The 24,464-nt window shown below is 38.7% G+C and overlaps 1 protein-coding gene across 1 annotated transcript; it reads right to left on the bottom strand.

Annotated features, from left to right (window-relative positions):
- Positions 1-24,428, bottom strand: SOCS4 (suppressor of cytokine signaling 4). Its single transcript, XM_007527377.3, has 2 exons — positions 24,124-24,428; positions 1-6,727 (listed from the first exon to the last, which is right to left on the bottom strand). The coding sequence occupies exon 2, from the start codon at positions 6,633-6,635 to the stop codon at positions 5,298-5,300; it is 1,338 nt and encodes a 445-aa protein (XP_007527439.1). The 5' UTR covers positions 6,636-6,727; positions 24,124-24,428; the 3' UTR covers positions 1-5,297.
- Between the last annotated feature and the right edge of the window lie 36 nt (positions 24,429-24,464).

The following is a 24,464-nucleotide window of genomic DNA, read 5'->3' on the forward strand; positions in this document are numbered from 1 at the left end:
TTTGGGTTTTATAAAATAAGTTTTAATTAAGAAGAAATGAAGCTTTAGAACAATTTATTTAAACTCCCATCCAAGAAAAACATTCAACTCTAGGATTAGAAATAAAAAGAGACAGTTTACTTTTTGGGTAAGTGGTGGATCATACAGCAAGAAATTAATAGCTTTGTGTAGTTACTACTTAACCTTTCGGTATTCAAGTATATATCAAGTTCATACTTGGCTTATTCAGAATTTATTCAACTCAAGCAAAGTCAGCGTAATTTAAGTAAATCTCCATGAGTTTTACAATCTCAAGTCTGAAAGCTGAAATTTGGTTATAGCAAAAGTGATTATCTTTACTTCCTGCAAATGTAATCAACTTTTAAAATAACTTAGGGAAACATCAATTTTACACAGACCTTATTAAGGGTAGGAAATTGCAACTGTTCATCTAATTGCAGAGTCTAAACCATAAATTCAAATTGAACAGTTATCTCTATTGTCAAATTAAGCCAAGAAAGCTTATTACAGACTAAGGGAAGTGAATGTGGATCTGCAGAGTTCACTAAGGGGGTGCTTTAAAGACATATCATTACATTAGTGCTTCACAACTATACAGCCATTATTTTCAAGTCTGCTCCAAGGGTCACCTATTCACTGAAGAACTAACCTCCAGGAAGTCAAGTGACAAGTATTATTATCTATATTTTATATGTTAGGAAGGAAGGCAAAGAAAGATTTAGGGTTATTCAAAAACTGAAAGTAAATAAAATGTAGACTTGTTTATCATACACTTCACATCCCTTAAATCCCTTTCCATCTAATTATAGCCAACAGGTTACATCTTTTTAGAAGTCAATGTATTTTAAGGTTATTTCTATTGTGTCCAATATCTGAATATATTATAGAATCAACTCTTGTGTTGTTCTATATCATTAAAAGTAAAAAAAAAAAAAACCAAACAAAACTTTGTGCTTTCAGTTCATTCTTTAGAAATAATTTTAAAAAAAGAATGTAAAGCTAGTTATAGTAAAACCGAAACTATAAAGATTATTTTTTCCAAAGTAGGAACTTTTAAAGCCTTTTATTTATTTGGGCATTAGATTACCTAACACATAGGCTATTTTTACATTTAAACACTGTTTTGCTTGTGTTGTATGCAGGAATGTCTTTTAATTAGGTTTGTATTTCTGTGAAATCTGCTCTACCAAAATGAATACGCAACCTATCTGACTCTGTTTATAGTTAAAAGTGATAAGATTTTTAGTGAAGGGAGTCGGCTGTAGCGCAGCGGGTCAAGCGCAGGTGGCGCAAAGCACAAGGACCGGCATAAGGATCCCGGTTCGAACCTCGGCTCCCCACCTGCAGGGGAGTCGCTTCACAGGTGGTGAAGCAGGTCTGCAGATGTCTATCTTTCTCTCCTCCTCTCTGTCTTCCCCTCCTCTCTCCATTTTTCTCTGTCCTATCCAACAACGACAACAACAATAATAACTACAACAATAAAACAACAAGGGCAACAAAAGGGAATAAAAAAAAAAGAAAAAAAAAGATTTTTAGTGAAAACTTATTAAAGAGTATATTCATTGTGGTCCGGGAGGTGGCACAGTGGATAAAGCACTGGACTCTCAAGCAGGAGGTCCCGAGTTCAATCTCCGGCAGCACGTGTACCAGAGTGATGTCTGGTTCTTTCTCTCTCTCTCCTCCTGTCTTCCTCATGAATAAATAAAATCTTTTAAAAAAAAAGAGTATATTCATAAGAGAGTTTGGTCTCAAGGTTTTTCATAGGAAGGAAGCTCTCTATTAGGTGGATCTATAAAATGATCCAAACTTCACAGAAACAGGAAGCTGATAACCTGATTTATCTTAATGGCTTTGGCTCATGAATAAATTATGACTTTTTCTTTAACAAAAAATGGACTTTGCATAATGATACAAATCTTATTTGCTACATCTATTCTACTTTTTAAAGAGTTTCTAATCACTAATATATTCTTTATATTATTTATGATAAGCAGAAACTTTAACTGAAAGTCATTCTTTGACCACAGTTTGCTGTTAGCTGAAATTCAGGAAAAGAACACAGGTCTGATCGCCAAATCAACAAATCTCGCCACAGCCTGACTAACAGCTTCCTTTAATCTATTAGGTCTTCCTTTGAATTAAACCATCCCCTCTATGAATTATTTAAGTAAATGGTATGATTATATAAAAGATCACATATGACTCTTCATATAAAAATGCTCACAGAGAAAATCCATTCAGCATATTGTAGTATGAATCAGGATGCTGTAGCTAAAAAAAAAATAAAAAAAAGAAAAAAGAAAAAAAGAAGGGGTATGTACTGAAAAGCATCAAAGAGAAATAAAAGTCAAGTTTATCTCTAGTGTTGGATGACTCCCAAAGCGCAGTTAAGTGTCTGGTCCAGACTAGCTATTAGCAATTATGTAGTTTCCTTTCACTGTCAAGGCTTTTCCCTGAGGTAATGCCTAACTTCTTAATTTAAATATTTTATCTTGTTTCTTCTAGAACCATCATCTCCCCCTCCCCCACCAATAAGGCTTAAGCATTTCCACCATGCTGACTGCTTTCTGAACTCTGAAGTTCACACTTTTCATATGCCCAGTGTCAAACTGTTACATCTTCCCATGTTATCAGAATTTATTCATTTTATTTATACATTCCAATAGACATTTTCAATATTTCTTAATGAGTTCGTTCCTGATTACTGAATGTTTTCCTAAATGTGTCCTCACAAAGTCACTGAGAAAGGGGTCAACCTTTCTAAATTCTAGCCCCTTAATATTCAATACTTTCAGAAAGTATTGAACACTTCTTTTCTTTCCTGGTACACAATTCTCTTCTCCAGTCTTTATATTTTTACTTTCCAGATTTCTTTTCACTGTAGGAAATACCAAAGGAAAAATATAAAACACTTCAGGTAAACGAGTCTATTCCCTGCTTTTATGTATTAGATCTCTACTTCAAGGATATATATGGCAGTATTTTGAAAATGTTAACAGCTACTAAATACCTTGAAGTTGAAAAAAATATGAAAACCAGAGAAAATATATCACAAGCAACCAGTTTGAATATATGAAAGGCTACTTAGATCTTGATTTTCATAGAAACACTAACTTTAACTATTACAAAAAGACACGATTATATTTTTTCTTTATAAAATTACACTTTAACAGAATAGTTAGCTAGTTATCCCTTAGGTTTTTTCTGTTCTAATAAAAAGTTATTTTTAAAAGAAAATATTTAAAATAATTGTTTCACAGAAACAAAAAAAATCCCATTATCAAATTCTGATAAAAACTATAATGACGGGTAGACTCTTACCATATTATTTCCTCTCATGAAAGGTGGACTATTTAGGAAGTGTTATACTGGTAGATAAGATAGGCTTCTCAGTGATCTACAAAAGCGCCACAATAAAGATGAGGTAGTATGAGACTTTCCTACATTTGTTAAGACGGAAATCTCATCTTTAGAAGAGATTATTTACCTGGACACTGGTGGGTGTGACAGTTTAAGCCTCATCACTGTTAAAAAGAGGTGCCACTTTGTAGCCACCCCTCATCAAGTTGAGATCACTGAGAAAAAAAAGCTAGAAGATAACTGTAACAAATTTTATTAATTTTTTAATTTTATAATTGATAGCTATTTGAAAAATGTCATTTTATGTTAACTGTGTATCTGCAGAAAAGAGAAACTTTATCTCAGTATAAAAACAGTAATACTTAAGAAACATCAGTTTTAACTTGGAAATTAAGAGTAAAAGTTCTTTCAATACAGAGAGAGGTGGCTCCCTACTAAAGCTAAACTAGCATCAAGAAATCAATGACTATGATATTTAAAATGCCAATTAATACAAAGGGGTAGACAGCATACCTGAAGAAACTGCCTCAAGAATTATTCTTTGAAAAAAAGGGAGTTGGATAACACTCCATTAATCTTTAGGATATTAGGTTAATGATGCTTCTAAAAATGTTTCCCTGTTCTTGGAATAGTAAATTTAAAATATTACCCCAGGGAATGGGTGGTGGCACACCTGGTTAAATGCACAAGTTACTATGTGCAAGGACCTGGGTTTAAGCCCCTACCCCCCACCTACAGGGAGAAAGCTTCACAAGCAGTAAAGCAATGCTTCAGGTGTCTCTGTCTCTCATCCTCTACCCTGCTTCCCCCTCATTTTCTCTCTGTCCTATCAAACTAAACAAATAAAAAAGTTTAAAAATAAAATAAGATACTATCCCAGGTGCCCACTATTCAGTATATACTTCTTAGATTTCAGATTTTCCTTTTTTTTTTTTGAAGCCACAATAAAATATGCTAACTTGGAAAATAAAAATAATTTAAAACTTGAAGATCTCAAACACTGAGATTACTAAAGACTGAGATTCAGGTTTACTTTTTGAATTTTTTGATTACTTACTAAAGGGAATATGTGGCTATTTATAAAGTATGGCATTTCCCAAAGTAACAAATTCAGTTTCTATAAAAGCTAATTAGAAGTAAAATTCATTCATAAATGAAGAAAAGTCCCCATTTGTTTTAGTACTTTTAATAAGTACTAGTTATTAATGTCACCATTATTTTTTAAGTTTCCAGTGAGAGAGCAATGTATTTATATTCTGAAAAATGCTAATTTTTCCTGACTAATTGATTCAAGGAATAATTACCTTGATGACACATTTTGTACTAGAATAAATTCACCTTCAAAATTTCATGTTCTCATTTGATTCTTACTAAACTGATTGATCAAATTTAGTAATGCTACATTATAGTTAATGTCTTAAAAAAAAACATCAAGTTTGATTTTAAGTCATTTTGTTTAACTTTAACACCCCTATTAGTAAATTACAAATGTCAATTACATTAATATGAATTGTGAGTTACAACAGACTTAGCTTCGCTAAGGAACTTTAAAACAAAGGGGGATGGGAAAACTATATTATCTATGTAGGAATGCTAAAAGCATGAATTAACATAGCAACAACAAAACAAAACAAAAAAAGGGAACAGTTTTATTTAGCTATGTTTGCAAAACCTACCAAACTATTGTAAACTATAATTAAGAAAATTTTTAAAAAAGCAACTGTAAAATATACATGGTAAAAACAAAAACTAAACACCTGTTAGAAATGTCCACTAACTCAGTGTATATAACCTTAAATAATTAGTGTATCCAAACAAACAAAAAAACTATTCTGGGAATAAAGTTTAGGGCAGAAGTTTATTTCAGATTCCCACTACCCTTGTAGGAAAATCCAAAGTGCTATACTAAGAAAAATAAAGTTCTAAATGAAAATTAATCATTTCAACATTCCTGCCCTTTCCTGGCACTGTTCTGGTGCATCAATCCTGAGTACTCTAACTTTTGATTTATAATGATATTCCTTCAGATATAATTTCATAGAAGGAGGAACTGGAAGGGCATCAATGCCATCATAAGTTGTACAGTTACAAATAACTGTTCTGCATATATGCTGCAGAGAAAAGGGAAAAGTCCGAATTAAAGGAGTAGATAAAAGTGGCTCAAAGAACATACAGGCACTTGGATCCTTATAATGTTCTAGGAGCCCAGTAATGTCAGGAGAATGGAAGACACAAGGATCATGTGCATCAAAACTAAAGTTGTGATTCCATTGTTCAATTCTAGCATGAAGAGAACGACTATAGCGTCTAAAACTGACAGAGAATAAATAGTCTTCCTGTGCTGAGTCTCGAAGTAAAAAGGTACCCTCTGGTTTTCCTTCTAGTAGAGCTTCAGCTGCATATTTATCCATAACTCCCCAGTAACATGGATTATTATTGATTTGAAGGAGGTCTGGCACAAGACAATGAACATAATCAATCTGGGTATGGTACTTAGGAGGTGTTTCCAACTGCAGGATTTCTTCATCCATTTCCCACTTGAGTTTGTTTCTCTTCCTGGAACTTGTGCAAAGTGTTATAATTTCATCATCTGAATCCGTATCACTGTCTTCCATGCTGTTACTTGAAACCAGGTTCATCACAGAATTAGCCACAGAACCACCTCTACACGAAGCACTGTTGGTGTTTATGACACAGGGCTGAGCATTGGCATGTGAGAAACAGCTTACATCTTCTTCCATATTCTCTCTTTGCTGTAGTTGACCATCTCTCAAGTCACTCTGAGATAAGTCTGTGCTTCCCCAGTCATCTGATCTGGGACTTATAGGAGCAGTGTGTTGTTTAATAAAATGCCACCTAAATGCTAAATCCGATCGAGGTGGGAAAGGACACTTATCTAACATGAGTTCACTGATATGGATTTTTCTTTTAGATGGAAGCCCTGAAGAATGCCGACTACTGCAATTCTTTATTGGGAAACATTGCCCCACTGCATCTTGCAGCTTCTGTTTGAGAGATCGGCCTAAAAATCTATGCCCACAGGAATGATCTAGATCCAACTCAATGGATGAACAGCTGTGCTTTCTTTCTTGACTCCTTAATGAGACTTCAGTTTTGTCTATAGCATTCACTGCTTCAGCATCTGAACAACTCTCACTCTTCTTCGACCATGATAACTTCTTTCCACTCCACACATAACCATCCTTTCTGTCAGCACTTCTACTCCGACTAGTTTTAGGTCTTACATCTACATTTTCACTATTACTTTCTGCCATTTTAACAAATTATCCACAAATTCCAGTATTATAAATGCTGCTTTTTCAGTTTTTCCGGCAGGCAGTTTCTTCTGGGCACTTTCTGGATATATCTAAGGGGGGGGGGGGGAAAGCATTAATCATTGGTTGCTCACATCGTAGTGTTTATATTAAGCCCCAAACCAGATACAAGATGAAAAAGCATACTTAGCAAAGGAAGAGTACTAGATAACTTGAAAGACAGTTCTAGAATACTCTGTTCTCCCTTAAACTGCTTTAGCAAAGACTAATCATTTCTTAATGCCATGTAGTTCCTTTTCGGTAACTAATTAATTTCCTTCCTCAACGTAATGTTAGGAAATGAACCCAGGGCCCTGTGCTTGTAAGCTCTGTCATCTTACACTGTATCAGCTTCCAGAGCATAAAAATTTCTTAAACAACCACCACCAAATATTAGGAATGCCAGCATTCATTCTCAATGCAATCCAGTTAACTCACTTAAATAACTGGTCAATTTTATTTTCAGTTAAGGAGTATTTTATTTATTTATTTTTTGCCTCCAGGGTTATCACTGAGGCTCAGTGCCTGCACTATAACTCCACTGCTCCTGGAGGCTGTCCCCCCCATTTTTGTTACCTATATTGCCATTATTATTGTTATTGGTGATGTTGGATAGGACAGAGAAATCGAGAGGGGAGGGGAAGCCAGATGAGGGGAGAGAAAGACAGACACCTGTAGACCTGCTTTACTGCCTGTGAAGTGACCCCTCTGCAGGTGGGGAACCGGAGGCTTGAACCCAGATCCTTAACGCTGGTTCTTGCGCTTTGTGCCATGTGTGCTTAACCCATTGCACTGTCTGAACCCCAGGAGTACTTTTTAGAAAAAAAAAAGGGGGGGGGAGGAGACTGGATAAACACTTGGTATCTTACTCATACATATTTCCTTATGACTTTTAAAAAGCAGATAAATTTCTTTTTTAAATATTTATTCCCTGCCCTTGCTATTTTATTGTTATAGTTATTATTGTTGTTATTGATGCTGTTGTTGGATAGGACAGAGAGAAATGGAGAGAGGAGGGGAAGACAGAGAGGGGGAGAGAAAGAAAGATACCTGCAGACCTACTTCATCACTTCTGAAGTGACCCCTCTGCAGGTGGGGAGCTGGGGGCTCGAACCAGGATCCTTATGCTGGTCCTTATGCTTTTCGCCACCTGCACTTAACCTGCTGTGCTACTGGCCAGGCTCCCAAGAACAAGCAGATAAATTTCTATTGGGTAATGTCTTCTCTATGACAAGAATTCACAATGCAAAATAACTAAGTTTTATGAAGGAAAAAAGTAATGATCAGCAGTCATATATGGAATTTTCCTAAAAATTCTTAAGACTAAGATTTAAATTCAAAACAGGAGGAGAGGTTCTATAATCTCAGGTTTTACAAATTAATTTACATTATGTGACCAAAAAAGCAGTTACATTGAACATTCTGATTACATTAGAGATTTAGTAACAATTCCAATAGTCAAAGTTCATGTCTAGAGATATTTGAGTCAGTTTTCAAAGCAGTAGGATTTTTGCAGTGGCAAATATGATTGATTGGCAGGTAAACACCAAAGTGTAAGCTTGTGGTCCGGGAGGTGGCGCAGTGGATAAGGCATTGGACTCTCAAGCATGAGGTCCTGAGTTCAATCCCCGGTAGCACATGTGCCAGAGTGATGTCTGGTTCTTTCTCCCTCTTCTATCATTTCTCATGAATCAATAAATAAAATTAAAAAAATGTTAAAAAAAAAGTATAAGCTAATGATGCAAACTTGCTATATAAAACACTCATTTCTAAAGAGTTTATCACATCTATTGATTATACTTATTTTGACGAAATGAACATGCTGATATATAATCATCTGAAATTCATAGGATAAAATATCTTTTAATCTAATTTTGAAACAGACATTACTTAGAACCCTCATTTTAAAAAATTTACCAAATCACTGCTCAGCTAGCTCTAGCTTATGATGGTGCTGGGGGTTGAACTTAGGACTTTTGGTGCCCAATAAATGAATTTTTTTTAAATATAGTTTTTTAAATATTTATTTATTTACTTACTTACTTATTCCCTTTTGGTGCCCTTGTTGTAGTTATTATTGTTGTTACTGATGTCGTCGTCGTTGTTGGATAGGGCAGAAAGAAATGGAAAGAGGAGGGGAAGACAGAGGGGGGAGAGAAAAATAGACACCTGCAGACCTGCTTCATCACTTGTGAAACGACTCCCCTGTAGGTGGGGAGCCAGGGGCTCAAATCGGGATCCTTAGGATGGTCCTTGCGCTTCGCACCACGTGCGCTTAACCCGCTGCGCTACTGCCTCACTCCCAGAAATGAAATTCTTTTTACACAGTATCGTGCTAGTTCCTCAGCCCACTACCCTTATATTATATTCAAAAATAGACTTTGGCTGTGGGATGACTATATCACTAGCAAAAACCAAACAGACTGCAGAGTATGACAACCATTGAATAGAAGAGACATTTATTTGTTACTAAGAGTTTGTATTTTAATTTTTCCAAGACAAAATACAGAAAACCCAAGCAGATAATTTTATAGTGGTATTAAGTTGTTCTTTAAATTCTGCACAACAGGGAGTCAGGCGGTAGTGCAGCGGGTTAAGCACACGTGGTGCAAAGTGCAAGGACCGGTGTTAGGATCCCAGTTTGAGCGGCCCCTCCCCACCTGCAGGGGGTCACTCCACAAGCTGTGAAGCATATCTGCAGGTGTCTATCTTTCTCTCCATTTCTCTCTGTCCTATCCAACAACGACCACAACAATAAAACAACAAGGGCAACAAAAGGGAATAAATAAGTATTAAAAAAATAAATAAAACAAGGACAACAAAAGGGAATAAATAAAATAAACATTAAAAAAAATTCTTGGGAGTCGGGCGGTATCGCAGCAGGTTAAGGACATGTGGCACAAAACACAAGGACCAGTGTAAGGATCCCAGTTCGAGTCCCAGGTTCCCCATCTTCATGGGAGTCGCTTCACAGGTGGTGAAGCAGGTCTGCAGGTGTCTATCTTTCTCTTCCCCTCTCTGTCTTACCCTCCTCTCTCCATTTCTCTGTCCTATCTAACAACGACGACATCAATAACAACAATAATAACTACAACAATAATAAAAAGATAACAAGGGCAACTAAAGGGAAAATAAGTAAGTAAAAATTTTTTTAAAATTCTGCACAATAGGGTGGAAAACATACCCTTTAAGGTTTGAAATGTCTGGTTCTTGTATTTATTAAAAATAAATAAAAAAATAGTAATTAGCTGTATGACCAACTTTATCTATTCATTTTGCCTTTTTGCTACCTCTAAATTGCATCACTTCTGTATTCTTTCTAAATCTGAATTAAGCTCTCTATGTAGGGCCCAAGGAGTATCTCACTGGGTAGGGCACCTGCCTTGCAATGCATGTAGCCCAGGTTTCAGTCTCTGTACCACATGGGAGTGTTATGACACTGAGAGTAGTTTTGGTGCTGTGGTGTTTCTCCCTCTATTTCACTCTCTATCTCTAAGTGTGGGTGAAGAAAGTGGCCTGGGAATGGTGAAATTATGCACATATGAGATCCTGGCTTGAAAAACAAAATAACAAAAAAGGTTTTAATTAATTTATCTATTTTATGAGGTAGAGACCAGAACACCTCTCCACTCTACCACATATGGTGCCTAGGATCAAAGTCAAGGTTTCCTGCATACAAAGAATGTACTCTAGCTACTAAGCTATCTGCCCAGCTATTCTTTAATTTTGAAGCGCCATGACTTACCCTAGAGCCCTGTGCATATAATCGGACATCAATCTGCCTCCCTGGCCCAATTTTTTTATAACTTTATGAGAGTGACACACACACACCCAAGGCAGTGCTCTATCATCTATGGAGTTCTACTACTTCTACCAGTACCTGTTCTATTTGCTGTCCTGTGCTGCTAGGGATCAAACACAGGGTCTCACGCAAGTAAGGAATAGGCTTTACCCACTGAACCACTCAACCACCTCCCCTGCCCTTCTACCTCTTTGATGACATTCCCATTTTTACCACAGGGCCTGCTTCAATTTCTCTCTCAAGTTCTGTCTTCAAAAATAATTAAGTTTCCTATAAATCTTTTGGTGATTCTAGTGCTTTCTTTAATTGTAGCTGCTGCTTTCCATGACTGAATTTCTTTTTTTAAATGTATTATTTATTTTCCCCTTGTTGCTTTATTGTTGGTTATTATTGTTGTTATAATTGATGTCGTTGTCATTGTTAGATAGGACAGAGAGAAATGGAGAGAGTAGGGGAAGACAGAGGGGGAGTGAAAGACAGACATCTGCAGACCTACTTCGCCACCTGTGAAGTGACACCCCTGCAGGTGGGGAGCCGGGGGCTCAAACCGGGATCCTTACGCCGGTTCTTGCGCTTTGTGCAATGTACGCTTAACCCGCTGCACAACCGCCCGACACCCATGACTAAATTTCTTAATGAGTAGTGTAACTTTATCTCCCCTTGACAGCTTGTTTGGAGGTTCTAGCAGGGAAGCGGAGCTACTCGTATACCCTTGACTGAAGACCGGTCGTCCGTCTCTATTCGGGGAAGACCGTCGACTGAACACGCAGCTTCGGGAGGGATGCACATGGAGTGGTGAGGGAGAAAGGGGACACCCGCCTAGCCAGCCAGATCAGCTGAATCAACCCTGGCGATCAATGGGGTGACAGATGTCGCAGCCAGATCACCTTCACATGCCATCTCCTCTTGAAATGAAGCTTTTTGTCCTGATGTAACTAAAGAAATAATTATTTGGTTTGAAAATAAGTGAAAAATCTTTCTGCTTTATCCTACCCTCAGAGATCAACCCAAACAAAAAAAAAAAAAAGAGAGAGAGAGAGAGACAGACAGACATGAAAACACAAACCAGGAACTCAATGCACACATCATGCTTGAGGAGTTTGAGTGTGTGTAGGCTTTATAATCAGTGAAGTAGTGCTGCAGGCATCTCTCCTCTCTCTCTCTTTCCCCTATAAATAAAACAACAAAGACCCCACAAATCTTGGGTTCAAATAACTCAGCTGGTAGGGCATGTACCTTGCCATAAACTTGGCTGAAGGTTGAGCCTATGCACTACATGGCAAGTGCTATATCCACCCAGGGAAACTAGGATACCAAGGCACTTCTCTTTCTCTGTCTCTCTCTCTCTGAAGGAAAAAGTGGCTGGAACAGTGAACTATGCACATGGGAGGCCCCCACCGCTAGGGGGGAAAAGAACCTTCAGTACCTTATAGCTTGAATCATAAAACATGAGGACAAATTACAAATGGTGAAATGTCAGCTAGGGGGCCGGGCGGTGGCACACTGAGTTAAGTGCACATAGTATGAAGCACAAGGACCCTCGCCTCGCAAGAATCCTGGTTCGAGCTTCCAGCTCCCCACCTGCAAGGAGGTCACCTCACAAGCAGTGACAGGTCTATCTTTCTTTCACCCTCTCTATTTCTCAATTTTTCTCTGTCCTATCCAAAAAGAAAAAATGGCCACAGGGGCAGTGGATTCATAGTGCAGGCACCGACACCGAGCCCCAGCAATAACCCTGGAGGCAAAAAAAAAAAAAAAGTGATACTGACTCAGCTGTCAATTACAGATGACACTAGCTAGGCACAGAGGCAACATAGATAAGAAGGAAGCCAATAGAGCAGGCAAAGTCCAAAACCCAGAGTCACTAAGGTACTACAGAACGTGTGTGTGTGTGTGGGGGGGGGGGGCAGTGTACTTGGTTGAGTGCACGTTACAATGCGCAAAGACCTAGGTTTGAGCCCCTGGTCCCCACCTGTAAGAGGAAAGCTTTGCAAGTGGTGATGCAGTGCTGTAGCTCTCCCTCCCTCTCCCTCTCTCTCTCCTTCTCTGTCTTCCCCCATCCTCTCAATTTCTGGCTGTCTCTATCCAATAAATAAAGATTTAAAAAAAAGAGCAAGAATATATAGGTGTAGAACAGGGTTAAAAATATATAGTCAGGCAGTTCCAAGATTTGCATAAAAGCTGTTAGTTATTTCCAGTTCTTAGTCTCACACCTCAAGGAGAGGGGATAGTTATTATTTGGAGAAAATGAACTGAGAGATCTGGATCTTGGAATAGTAAACACAGCCAAGGGCAGATGAAGAAAACTTAGGACTAAATTTAAGTTCCCAGCTGCTTCATTTTCCCATCCAGCTCCTAGAACTTCAGCAGCTAGACTTATACTCCCAGTAGGGGAAGGAAAAACACTGCTGTAGAAACAGAATGGCTAAGGAGAAAAAAAACCGAGATGTTCATATGTGGGAATCCTCTGACAAAAAGCTGGGGCCACCCCTGTATGCAGAGAAGCTCCTCAGCCCTTGCCTGGCAGCTTCCAGCTTCCAGAAGGCACTGCATTTCATTCACTCTACAATAGAAATGAGGACACGGAGACAGCTTGACTTGTTAAGAGTATAGGTTGTATACCAATTTCTGGTACCATGACAAGTCAGAGCTAAGCAGGGCCCTCTTTTCTCTCATAAAAGTAAAATAAATGGGTGCCGGGCGGTGGCACAGCGGGTTAAGCGCACATGGCATAAAGCGCAAGGACCAGCTTAAGGATCCCGGTTTGAGCCCTAGGCTCCCCACCTGCAGAGGGTTCGCTTCACAGGCAGTGAAGCAGGTCTGCAGGTGTCTATTTATCTTTCTCTTCCCCTCTCTGATTTCCCTTCCTCTCTCTATTTCTGTCTTATCCTACAATGGCGACAGCAACAACGACAACAACAACAAAGACAACAATGATAAGCAACAAGGGCAACAAAAGGGAAAAAATAAAATTAAATTTTTAAAAAATTGGAAAAAAAAGTAAAATAAATAACCTTATAAAACAGAGAAAGATATTTAAGGATCTGTGTGTCCCCCTCCCTGCAGGTGAGGATAGAGGGTTTGAACCCAAGTCTATGCACAGTGTAACATGTGCAAATCTTACTGGGTATGCCACCACCCTTGCCCCTGGCATGTTGGGGTTTTTTTTTTACATTTTATTTATTTATTGATTTTATATGCTGAGATACAGGAAAAGACCAGAACGCCACTCAGCTCTAGTTTATGTTGCTTCTGGAGAGTGAACTTGGGACCTCAAGGCCTCGGGCAGGAAAGTCTTTTGCACAACTATGATGTTCTCTCCAGAACTATGTTTTTTTTTGTCTCCAGGGCTATTGCTGCGGCTCGGTGCCAGCACTGCAAATGCACTGCTCCCGGAGGCCACTTTTCCCCATTTTACTGTATAGGGCAAAGAACTGAGAGAGGAAGGGGAGACAGAGACAGATACCTGCAGACCTGCTTCACCACTAGTGAAGCTGAAGCGACCACGCTGTAGGTGGGGAGCGGGAAGGGGGGGGCGCTTGAACCGGTATCCTTGCGCAGGTCCTTGCGCTTTGTACTATGTGCTGCTAACCAGGTAGGCTACCGCCAGGGCCTCACCCCACCCCCAAGTTGTTTTTATGGGAAGAGTGAGAGTTCCAAAAAGCAACCCTCTCCATTCTTTGTTTACTGTCAGTATAATTTAACTAATATGTTGCTGGCATAGGTTTCTGGGTTTTATTATCTTAAATAAGTGAGAATTTTATTTTACAGCACTTTGTAAACAGACACAGTTAAGGAGGTTTCATCACACACCAGGGCTTGTCAATTCACAGCAAAATACTAAAGTTGCTGGTTATTTGAGATGAATTACATACTTTGACAAAAATTTCATCTAAATGAGATGACCTTTGCTGGGATAACAAGTGGCTCTTAGAAGCTACTGAATAGATATATTAAGACAAAATATTTAATTGATAACTTCATGGTAATAGGTAACACCTTAACAAATGTTTTATCTTTTTTTTAAAAGTATGTATTTATTTAAGAGACAGAGACCAGAACACTGCTCAGCTCTGGCGTATGGTGGTGCTAAAGACAGATATGGGATCTCTGGGGCTTCAAATGTACAAATCAGGTATATTCCATTGTACATCTCCCTCATCTAAAGTAAAATTCATAAAAAAGCCAGACATGTGACTCTCAACAAAATTAACAAACGTTATGTGTGAACAAAAAAACCCTTTTGCTTTTTAAAGAAGAAGTTATTTATTTATATGAGAGACAGGTAAGTATCTCAGAGTAGTATGTGTTATCAGAGACTGAGTAAAGGCCTTATGCATTCCTGCATTCTACCCGCTGAATCATCTTCCCAGCTGTCCAAATTATTTCTGCTATATTTTTAAAAACTAACGTTAAGGGGGTGGGCAGTAGTGCGAAGCACAAGGACCAGCATAAGGATCCCAGTTCGAGCCCCTGGCTTCCCATCCACAGGTGGTTCACTTCACAGGTGGTGAACTCTTTTCTCTCCCCTATCTCTCTCCATTTCTCTCTGCCCTATCCAATAACAACAACATCATCAACAACAATAAAACAAGGGCAACAAATAATAAAAAAAAAACTAAAGTTTAAAAATATGATTTAGTGTCTCGCCTTTACTAGGACATGTGACTGTAAAACATGTAGGTTTGTAAATCCTTTCAAATAGCCTTAATGCTTAGAACCGTATACAAATGAGATAGACATAAATGATAAGAGGTGGGGAGAGGGAGTCGGGCTATAGCCCAGCGGGTTAAGCACAGGTGGCGCAAAGCACAAGGACCGGCATTAGGATCCCGGTTCGAGCTCCCGGCTCCCCACCTGCAGGGGAGTCGCTTCACAGGCGGTGAAGCAGGTCTGCAGGTGTCTATCTTTCTCTCCTCCTCTCTGTCTTCCCCTCCTCTCTCCATTTCTCTCTGTCCTATCCAACAACGACAACAACAATAACTACAACAATAAAACAACAAGGGCAACAAAAGGGAATAAATAAATAAAATAAATATTAAAAAATAAAATAAAAAAATGAAAAGGATACTTAAAAAAAAGAGGTAGGGAGATAGCACAGGTTCTAGTCCTAGGTTCAATTCCTGGATAAAAAAAGATAAGTTATTTAACTATCATTTTTTATCTTGTACAAAAATCAAAGATGACACTTCGAAAAGGTGCTGACAAATCAAAGAGCTTTGTTGACAGCTGAAAAAGATTCTTTTCCCCTTTTAGATAGAAAGGCAGATAGGGAGGGAGGGAGAGATAGAGACTCAGCACCAAAGCTTCCTTTAATGCAGTAGGGGCTTAAACCTGGGTCACACACCTGGCAAAGCAGCACACTATCCAAGTGAGCTGTCAATATTTCATCAATTCTGAAAAGCTAAAAAGAAGTATGAAAGAATCACTTGGGAAAAGACTGTTATGCTCTTGACTCAGTATTAATTTTTTATGAAGGCATACTGCCCCAGGGAGTACACAATGACAGTTATTGTTTATATAAAAGCCCTTTTCAAGAAAGCAAGTTGCCAGACTCAGTAGCCATTTGGTCTCATGTTCTACCACCAATCACAGTTAACAGTAATAACTGAACACCCAGGCAGAGGGCAGACTGCATAATGGTTATGCAAAGAGACTCTCATGCCTGAGGCTCCAGAGTCCTAGGCTCAACCCCCTATCTCCCCCCTATCCCCCACAAGCCAGAGCTGAGCAGTGAGTGCTCTGGTAAACAAACAAAAAATTGAACACCCAATGCAGTCACTGTACACTAATGAAAGATTTAAATAACATTTAGTTGGTCTTGTTAAATGAGGCCAGGAAGGTAACTTTTAATTGAGGATTTCTACATAGATCTGTTAAGCCAATGTAATTAGAAATAAACTTTGTCTATGGCCATACCACCCTGAACACGCCCCATCTCGTCTGATCTTGGATCAGACCCTAACCCTAACCCTAAGCTGTGTTGGGCCTGGTTAGTACTTGGATGGGAGAAATAAACTTTATTTATCTGGAAAACTCATTTACATTCTCTGTAATACTGGATAACAGAATATTACTGTATACACACATACACACACACACTGTTCCTTGGACAACTACTATAGCTACAAAGCTGATGCTAGAATTCATGGAAAAACCAAAATTAAAATCAGTTTGATTCTATACTAATAATTAACTGTACAAACAAGTCACAAATACATTACTTATTTTGAGAATTTCCTTAGTAAGTTCATTATCCCAAAGTTTACCTGCCATCATGTTGGGGCCAACAGACTTTGAAAGCATTCTGACCATGAAATGTGGTATTTGAATTGGATTTTGTGAGTTACAGTTCTTGAGATTTGATCATGGTCTGATATTTGAGTTGGATAGTGTGGAAATATTTAGGTTCTACAAATGAAATATTAATATACTGGACTGTAGAGGATAAAGGAATTTATTAAAATGTTAAGAGGAAAAAACAGATGATTTTTTTGTGGGAGAAAAATTCACAAACTACTCTTTTTTAAGCAATAAGGATTTATTTTCTGGTAAATAAATATTTTAAATTATTATTTTTTAAAAAATATTTTCTTTATTTTCCTTTTTGTTGCTCTTGCTTTTATCATTGTTGTGGTTATTATTATTGTTACTGATGTTGCTGGATAGGACAGAGAGAAATGGAGAGGGGAAGACAGGGGGAATGACAGACACCTGCAGACATGCTTTACCACCTATGAAGCGACCCCCTGTAGGTGGGGAGCTGGGGCTCAAACCGGGATCCTTGCACTTTGCACCATGTGTGCTTAATCCGCTGCGCTACCCCCAAATTATTATTTTTTCCATTCCAACCAACCAGGGCTCAAGGTACTTCACAAAAAATTTTTAAGTGCTTTTATTTATTTATTATTGGACAGAGACAGAGCTTGAGAGAGGATGGGGAGACAGAGAGGAAGAGAGACAGAGACACCTGCAGCCCTGCTTACCACTCATTAAGCTTTCCCCCTGTAGGTGGGGATCAGGCACTTGAACCTGGGTCCTTGTACACTATAATGTGAGTGCTTAACAAGGTGTGCCACTGCCTGGCCCCTTCAATAGGTTTTTTTAAAATAATTTTTTTATATTTATTTTCCCTTTTGTTGCCCTTGTTTTTTAATTGTTGTTGTAGTTATTACTATTGTTGTTATTGATGTCATTTTTGGATAGGACACAGAGAAATGGAGAGAGGAGGGGAAGACAGAGAGGGGGAGAGAAAGATAGACACCTGCAGACCTGCTTCACCGTCTGTGAAGCAACTCCCCTGCAGGTGGGGAGCCAGGGGCTCGAACTGGGATCCTTAGGCCAGTCCTTGCACTTTAATGCCATGTGTGCTTAACCTGCTGCACTACTGCCTGACTCCCTCACTAGAGTTTTTAAAAGAACTCACTGATCGGTACTGGCAGACCCTCATTTCTTCTCCCCACTTTTCCCACTTATTTTCCTAAATATAGTTGCTTATGCTAGTGTTATTCATTCTATACTGCTGTAGACATAAATTCTAAAAGATGTTAACAGATATTCTAAAGAAATAAGTTATTTTCTTTTCTTTAAAATTTAATTATCAATGAGAGAGGAAGGGGGAGGGGGAGAGAAGGGGAAGAGGGAGTAGGAGAATGAACAAACCAGAGCATCATGCTGACACATGCACTACTGGAGACTGAACTCTGGACCTTAATACTTGAGGGTCCAACACTTATACACTGTGCCACCTTCCAGGATGTGAAATGAGTATTTTCTTGTCAAGTAAGTTTGGGAACTGCTTTTCTTCTAAAAGATTGTAATATATATTTACCAAAAAATTCCATGAGGTCTTTCAGTTAAGAAACCTGCTTAATTAAGGACTGGGGAGACAAGACTTGCTTGTGAAAGGATCCGAGTGCAATCCCTGGCACCATCAACAGCTAGAGCTGAGTTTAAAGGGTGGTGGGGAGACAAAAAAAAAGAAAAAAGAAAAAAAAAACTAAATAAAAAATGAGACTTGAGCCAGCAAAATACTGGGCTGATGTTATTTTTTGTTGTTGTTGTAGTTATTATTGTTGTTCTCATTGTTAGGACAGAGAGAAATGGAGAGAAGAGAGGAAGACAGACAGGGGGAGAGAAAGACAGACACCTGCAGACCTACTTCACTGCCCGTGAAGTGACTCCCCTGCAGGTGAGAAGCCGGGGGCTTGAACCCGGATCATTGTGCTGGTCCTTGTGCTTTGCACCATGTGCGCTTAACCTGCTGTACTACCGCCCGACTACCTTTTTTTTTTTTTGATGTTATTTTTTAATGCAAAAATGTGCCATGACTGTTGGATAGTGTGGTGTTTTGATGTGTGCAAGGACTGAGCTGGTGCCATGATGTCTTCGTTTCTCTCTCTGCCTTGTCTCTAAATAAAACGAAAAAAGAAATCTGTGTCAGTTTTATATAACTCACACTTTTTAGTTTTCTGTATTTACAATATTCTATTATTTATATTATTTATTTACTTTGGATAGAGACCTATAAATTGAGAGCAGAGGGAGGCAGAGGAGAGACAGATGCCTACGGCACTGTTTCACCTCTTCTGAAGGTTCCTGACTGCAGGTGGAGACCAGGGACTTGAACCTGGTTGAGTCTTTGTACAAGGTGATATATACGCTCAACTGGGTGTGCCACCACTGGGTTCCTCCATAGTTATTATTAATATATATGCTTTTATTTATTATTTTATTATTGTTGTAGTTATTGATGTCATTGTTGTTAGATAGGGCAGAGAGAAATGGAGAGAGGAGGGGAAGACCGAGAGGGGGAGAGAAAGATAGACACCTGCAGACCTGCTTCACCGCCTGTGAAGCGACTCCCCTGCAGGTGGGGAGCTGGGGGATCGGGGGGCTTGAACCAGGATCCTTATGCCAGTCCTTGCACTTTGTGCCATGTGTACTTAACCCGCTGAGCTACCGCCCGACTCCCTATGCTTTTTTTTTTAATAGCACAGCTGAGCTCTGGCCAATGGTGGTATAGGGCATTGAACTTGGGACCTTAGAGCCTCAAATTCCAAGTTTATTGGCATAATCATTATGCTATCTCTCTTGTTCCATAATTGTTTTTAGTGGAACAAATTTGGGAAAAAATTAACTTGGGTTAATATGAAAATGACTGCATATTCCCTAAGTTTTTTTTTTTTTTAAGCTAAAATAAAGGTCCAGGAACTAATCACTGAAAAAGTTAATTTAGGGACCACGCGGTGACACACCTCATTAAGCGCACATGCTACAGTGTGCAATGACCCAGTTTCAAGCCCCTTGTCCCTACCTGTAGGGGGAAAGCTTCTGAAGTGGTGGAGAAGGGCTGCAGGTGTCTCTCTGTCTCTCTCCCTATTGCTCCCTCCCCTCTCGATTTCTGTCTCTATCCAATAATAAATAAAATTTATTATTATTATTATTTTGCCTCCAGGGTTATCACTGGGGCTTGGTGCCTGCACTACGAATCCACTGCTCCTGGAGGCTAGTTTTTCCCTTTTTGTTTATCATTATTGTTATTACTGCTGTCATTGTTGTTGGATAGGAGAGGAGGGAAAGATAGAGAGTGGGGAGAGAAAGATAGATACCTACAGACCTGCTTCACCACTTGTGAAGCGAACCCCCTGCAGGTGGGGAGCCAGGGGCTGGAACCAGGCTCCTTAACATAAGGACTAGAGTAAGGATCCTGGTTCCAGTCCCTGGCTCCCCACTTCACAAGCGATGAAGCAGGTCTACAGGTATTTATCTTTCTTTCTCCCCACTCTGTCTTCCCTTCTTCTCTGCATTTCTCTCTGTCCTATCCAACAACAATAGCAAGGGCAACAAAATGGAAAAAATGGCTTCCAGGAGCAGTGGATTCATAGTGCAGTCACTGAGCCTCAGTGATAATCCTGGAAGCTTAAAAAAAAAAAAATACGGGAGTCGGGTGGTAGCGCAGGGAGTCGGGTGGTAGCGCAGCGGGTTAAGCTCAAGTGGTTCAAAGTTCAAGGACCAGCATAATGATCCCAGTTCGAGCCCTCAGCTCCCCACCTGTAGGGGAGTTGCTTCACAGGTGGTGAAGCAGGTTTGCAGGTGTCTTTCTCTCCCCGTCTTTCTCTCTGTCCTATCCAACAACGACAACATCAATAAGAACAACAATAATAAATACAACAACAATGAAAAACAAGGGCAACAAAATGGAAAATAAATATAAAAAATTTTAAAAATTCATATATATAGTGGAAGGACTTTATATAATCTTAGAAATGAGAATGTTTCTGATAAATCATTCTATCTCTTTAGGAAATAAAGACTTGACAGTTGTATTTTTTCTTCCAATTTGTATTATTTTTACTATAAGAATATTTTTTCATGGTAAGATGTATGAAATAGAAAAGTTTAAAAAGAAGGAAAAAAAATACCCCTAATTCAGTCACCCAGGGATAATCAAATTAGACATTTTGGCATATAGCCCTGCAATCCTTTTATTCTTATTAGAGCAATGTAGCCTGAAAGAGAACTCAAAAAACTGTTAAAGGCCCATGAATCTAGTGAAGTAGCTTACTTGGACAGTGTGTTACTTTGCCATGTGCATGCACCAGGTTTGAGGCAGGCTCCCACTGTGTGTTAGACTACACTGGATCAGAAAGTAAGGACCCAGTTTCTGTTTCTAGCTCTGAAATTGGTAAAGGTGTGACCTTGAACAAAATCACAACTCTTATGGGTCTTGGATTTTTCACTGATAAGAGTGACTTTTTAGATCTGTCTTGTAAGGATTCCCTACAAGACAAGACAAAAATTAATACTGGCAGTATGAAGCCAGGGGAACTGTTAGGATTTTTACTATATCCCTTGTCACATCTTAGAAAGTTTTTCTATGTGAAAGTTATTATTTACCCTAGAAATAAACAGACTGGTAAATTCAAGATAATTCCAGGGATATAACAATCTTCGTATTTCTAAACTGCCTTCAATATTATTTTTTCATTATTTTGCTGCTAATTTTACACTCCCTTTTATTCCTTGTTGCCCTTATACTCTCTTCCAACCTTTTACAGGATTAATGATTTTTACATTTAAGTATATATTCTATTCTATTATATAGGCATTTTAAGAAATCTTTCCACAAAACAATACTGACCTGCCTCTTGGATAAACTGGCTCTCTTGAAATTACGTATACATATATTATTATTTTTTTATATATACTATTATTTATATAGCTAATAATCACTAGAATTAATAAAATAATAACATTCTCACCCTATTTGTGACCAAGAATATATGTGAATGACTATAACAAAGTAAAGCTCATCTGCAACCTTGGCTTCATTTTTAGTGAGTTCAATCAATTATCCACTCCTATAAGACATCCACTGTTAATAATAAATAAATCCTTTTGGATATTCTGACAGCTACATCAGTGATTTAAATTTTTTAAAAAATATTTGCCCTTTTATTGCCCTTGTTATTATTATTGTACTTATTATTGTTATTGATATTGTTGTTGTTGGATAGGACAGAGAGAAATGGAAAGAGGAGGGGAAGATAGAGAGGGGGAGAGAAAGATAGACACTTGCAGATCTTCTTCACCTCCTGTGAAGCGACTCCCCTGCAGGTGGGGAGCCAAGGGCTCGAACCAGGATCCTTACTCTGGTCCTTGCACTTCTCGCCACGTTGTGCACTTAACCCACTGCGCTACCGCCAGACTCCCAGTGATTTTCTTTTTAAGAGCTACATTATCTTATACAACCTAACAATTTTGCTAACATGTTATACTCATTTCATTACTGCACTATCATTTTGTACATATTATTTGAATATCTGCTTTCCTCAAAAGACTATGAATGAAGACACTGCATTTTGCAAATAGTGAACCAAAACAAATGAAACTGTGAAAACATACTAACAAAAGCAAAAAATACATATTTTAATATTTGAAGAAATGTACTGATTCAAACTAATTTCACTTTAAATGAAACCATTAAAAGCCTACTTGAAATATCTCCTTGCTAACATGAGACGCTAATACCAATTAGTTTCATAGCTCCATTAACTATCTCCTATATATTGGATGGAGATAGGCATCATCTCCATTTCAGTGATGAGAAATATGACATTCAGAGAAAAATAAAGCAGCACATTCAAGGTCACATAATGAATACATGGCAATCAAAATCAAGACCTAGGGCTGCTCAATGATAAGGTCCAAGCTTTCTCTAAAGATGTGGAATCCTTAAGGGAAGATTTTCCTTGACCTATGAATCAAATGTCTTGATTACTGAGACAGTGAAATGATAGAAAGTGGCTATCCACTCATGATTTTGAAGTCAATGGTATTATAATTATAGTTATAGTAATTTATAGCTATAACCCTTTTTCAGTTTGTAGGTTCTTCTTATGCTGAGTTCTGAAGAGCACTGCACTGAAATTGCATCATGTTTTGTGCAATATAGATGAATGTTATCCATCTCGATCCCGTTTATTCAATTATATTTACTTGAATTAAAAAATTATAATGCCGGGTGGGTGGGTGGGGAGAATACATGAAGGATGATAAATGACATAGTGGGGGTTGTATTGTTAAATGGGAAACTGGGGAATGTTATGCATGTACAAACTGTTGTATTTACTGTTGAATGTAAAACATTAATTCCCCAATAAAGAAGTTAATTAAAAAAAAAATTATAATGCCAGAGCAGTGCTCTGGTCTGTCAGCCTTTCATGATGTAAATCAGTAAGTAAATCTTTTAAAAAATTAGAACTCATTCCATGTTAAAAAAAAAAAAAAAAGAATGAATGAATGATCTCCAAATAAAATTGTCAAGGAATTCTCTCGGGTAACTTCTACTCTTCTAGGAAATAATTAAATAACTCGGTTATTTATTCCACAGATTCTAAGCTCTTTTCAATCATTCACGCTTCCTTTTAATTCTTACACCAGACAGTAATTTCTAGTAAGCCTATCTGGAGTCCTTATACTCAAACAGCCCCTTTCACAATGACACCACAATAAGAACAATACCAGTTTGTCTATTCACTTGCAATTTTTCGCTATGAAAAAAAAAGGGGGGGGGATTCTTACAACGGAAAAACATCTCACTTTTGTCATAAGCTAGGTCTGACTGAGGCTGGGAGGTGGGTACCACAGTATCACTGAAAGATTTTCATTAGAAACCCGTCTATCAATATGGAGAACCTGAAGACACAAGAGCAACATAAACTTAATGGTCTAGCTCTTCACACAGATTGCAAAGACTAAAGAAAATATTCAAGAAAACACTTTAGTACCAACTCTTCTTTCAGATCTAAATACGTACTTCGGTGAACTTTAGGTGGGGTTGTGAACAGGTTAATTCAAGTTCTTCTTAAAAGATTTATGAAATGCCTCCCTAATAAGCATTAATGTACAAGTCATAGCTCCAGGAATCGTGAGTGCCTACAGAAATGACAAGCGGAGAGCCCTGCGGATGGCAAGATTAAAGACTAGAGAAGGACCTCTCCTCCCCATCTCACTCCCCAACCTGACCCTGAAGGCTCGGACCCATTCAAGGAACCGGATATGTCTGCACCTGCGAAGACCCTGGAAGGTAAGAACAGACCCCTAATTACGAGGCCAAGCAGCAACCACCCTTCCCCCACTCACCTCCCCGAGCGCAGTTTAACTGGGGCTGTCCAAGGAACTGCCGCCATCCCTAGCGCCATCACTAGCGCCATCACTTTGATGTTCGCAGGGGAAAAAAGAGGTCCAGCCACTCCTGCACTTCATGTAGGTCGCATAAAGCGGACGTCTACCCGTATGCCCCCACCCCTCAAAGCGGGGTTCCAGTCTCAGACGTCCGAGTCGCCGCCTCCACCTGCGCCCCAGACGCCACCACTTCCGTGTTAGATTCTTTCCCTTTCTTCCTGACTCCCCGAGCAACCGGCTTTCCTCTTTACAGCGGGCGCGCCGCTGCTGACGCCACCACCCGGCGACCTCGCTGCGGA

Source organism: Erinaceus europaeus, chromosome 16 (genome assembly GCF_950295315.1).
Source record: "Erinaceus europaeus chromosome 16, mEriEur2.1, whole genome shotgun sequence".
Taxonomy (NCBI): Eukaryota; Metazoa; Chordata; class Mammalia; order Eulipotyphla; family Erinaceidae; genus Erinaceus; species Erinaceus europaeus.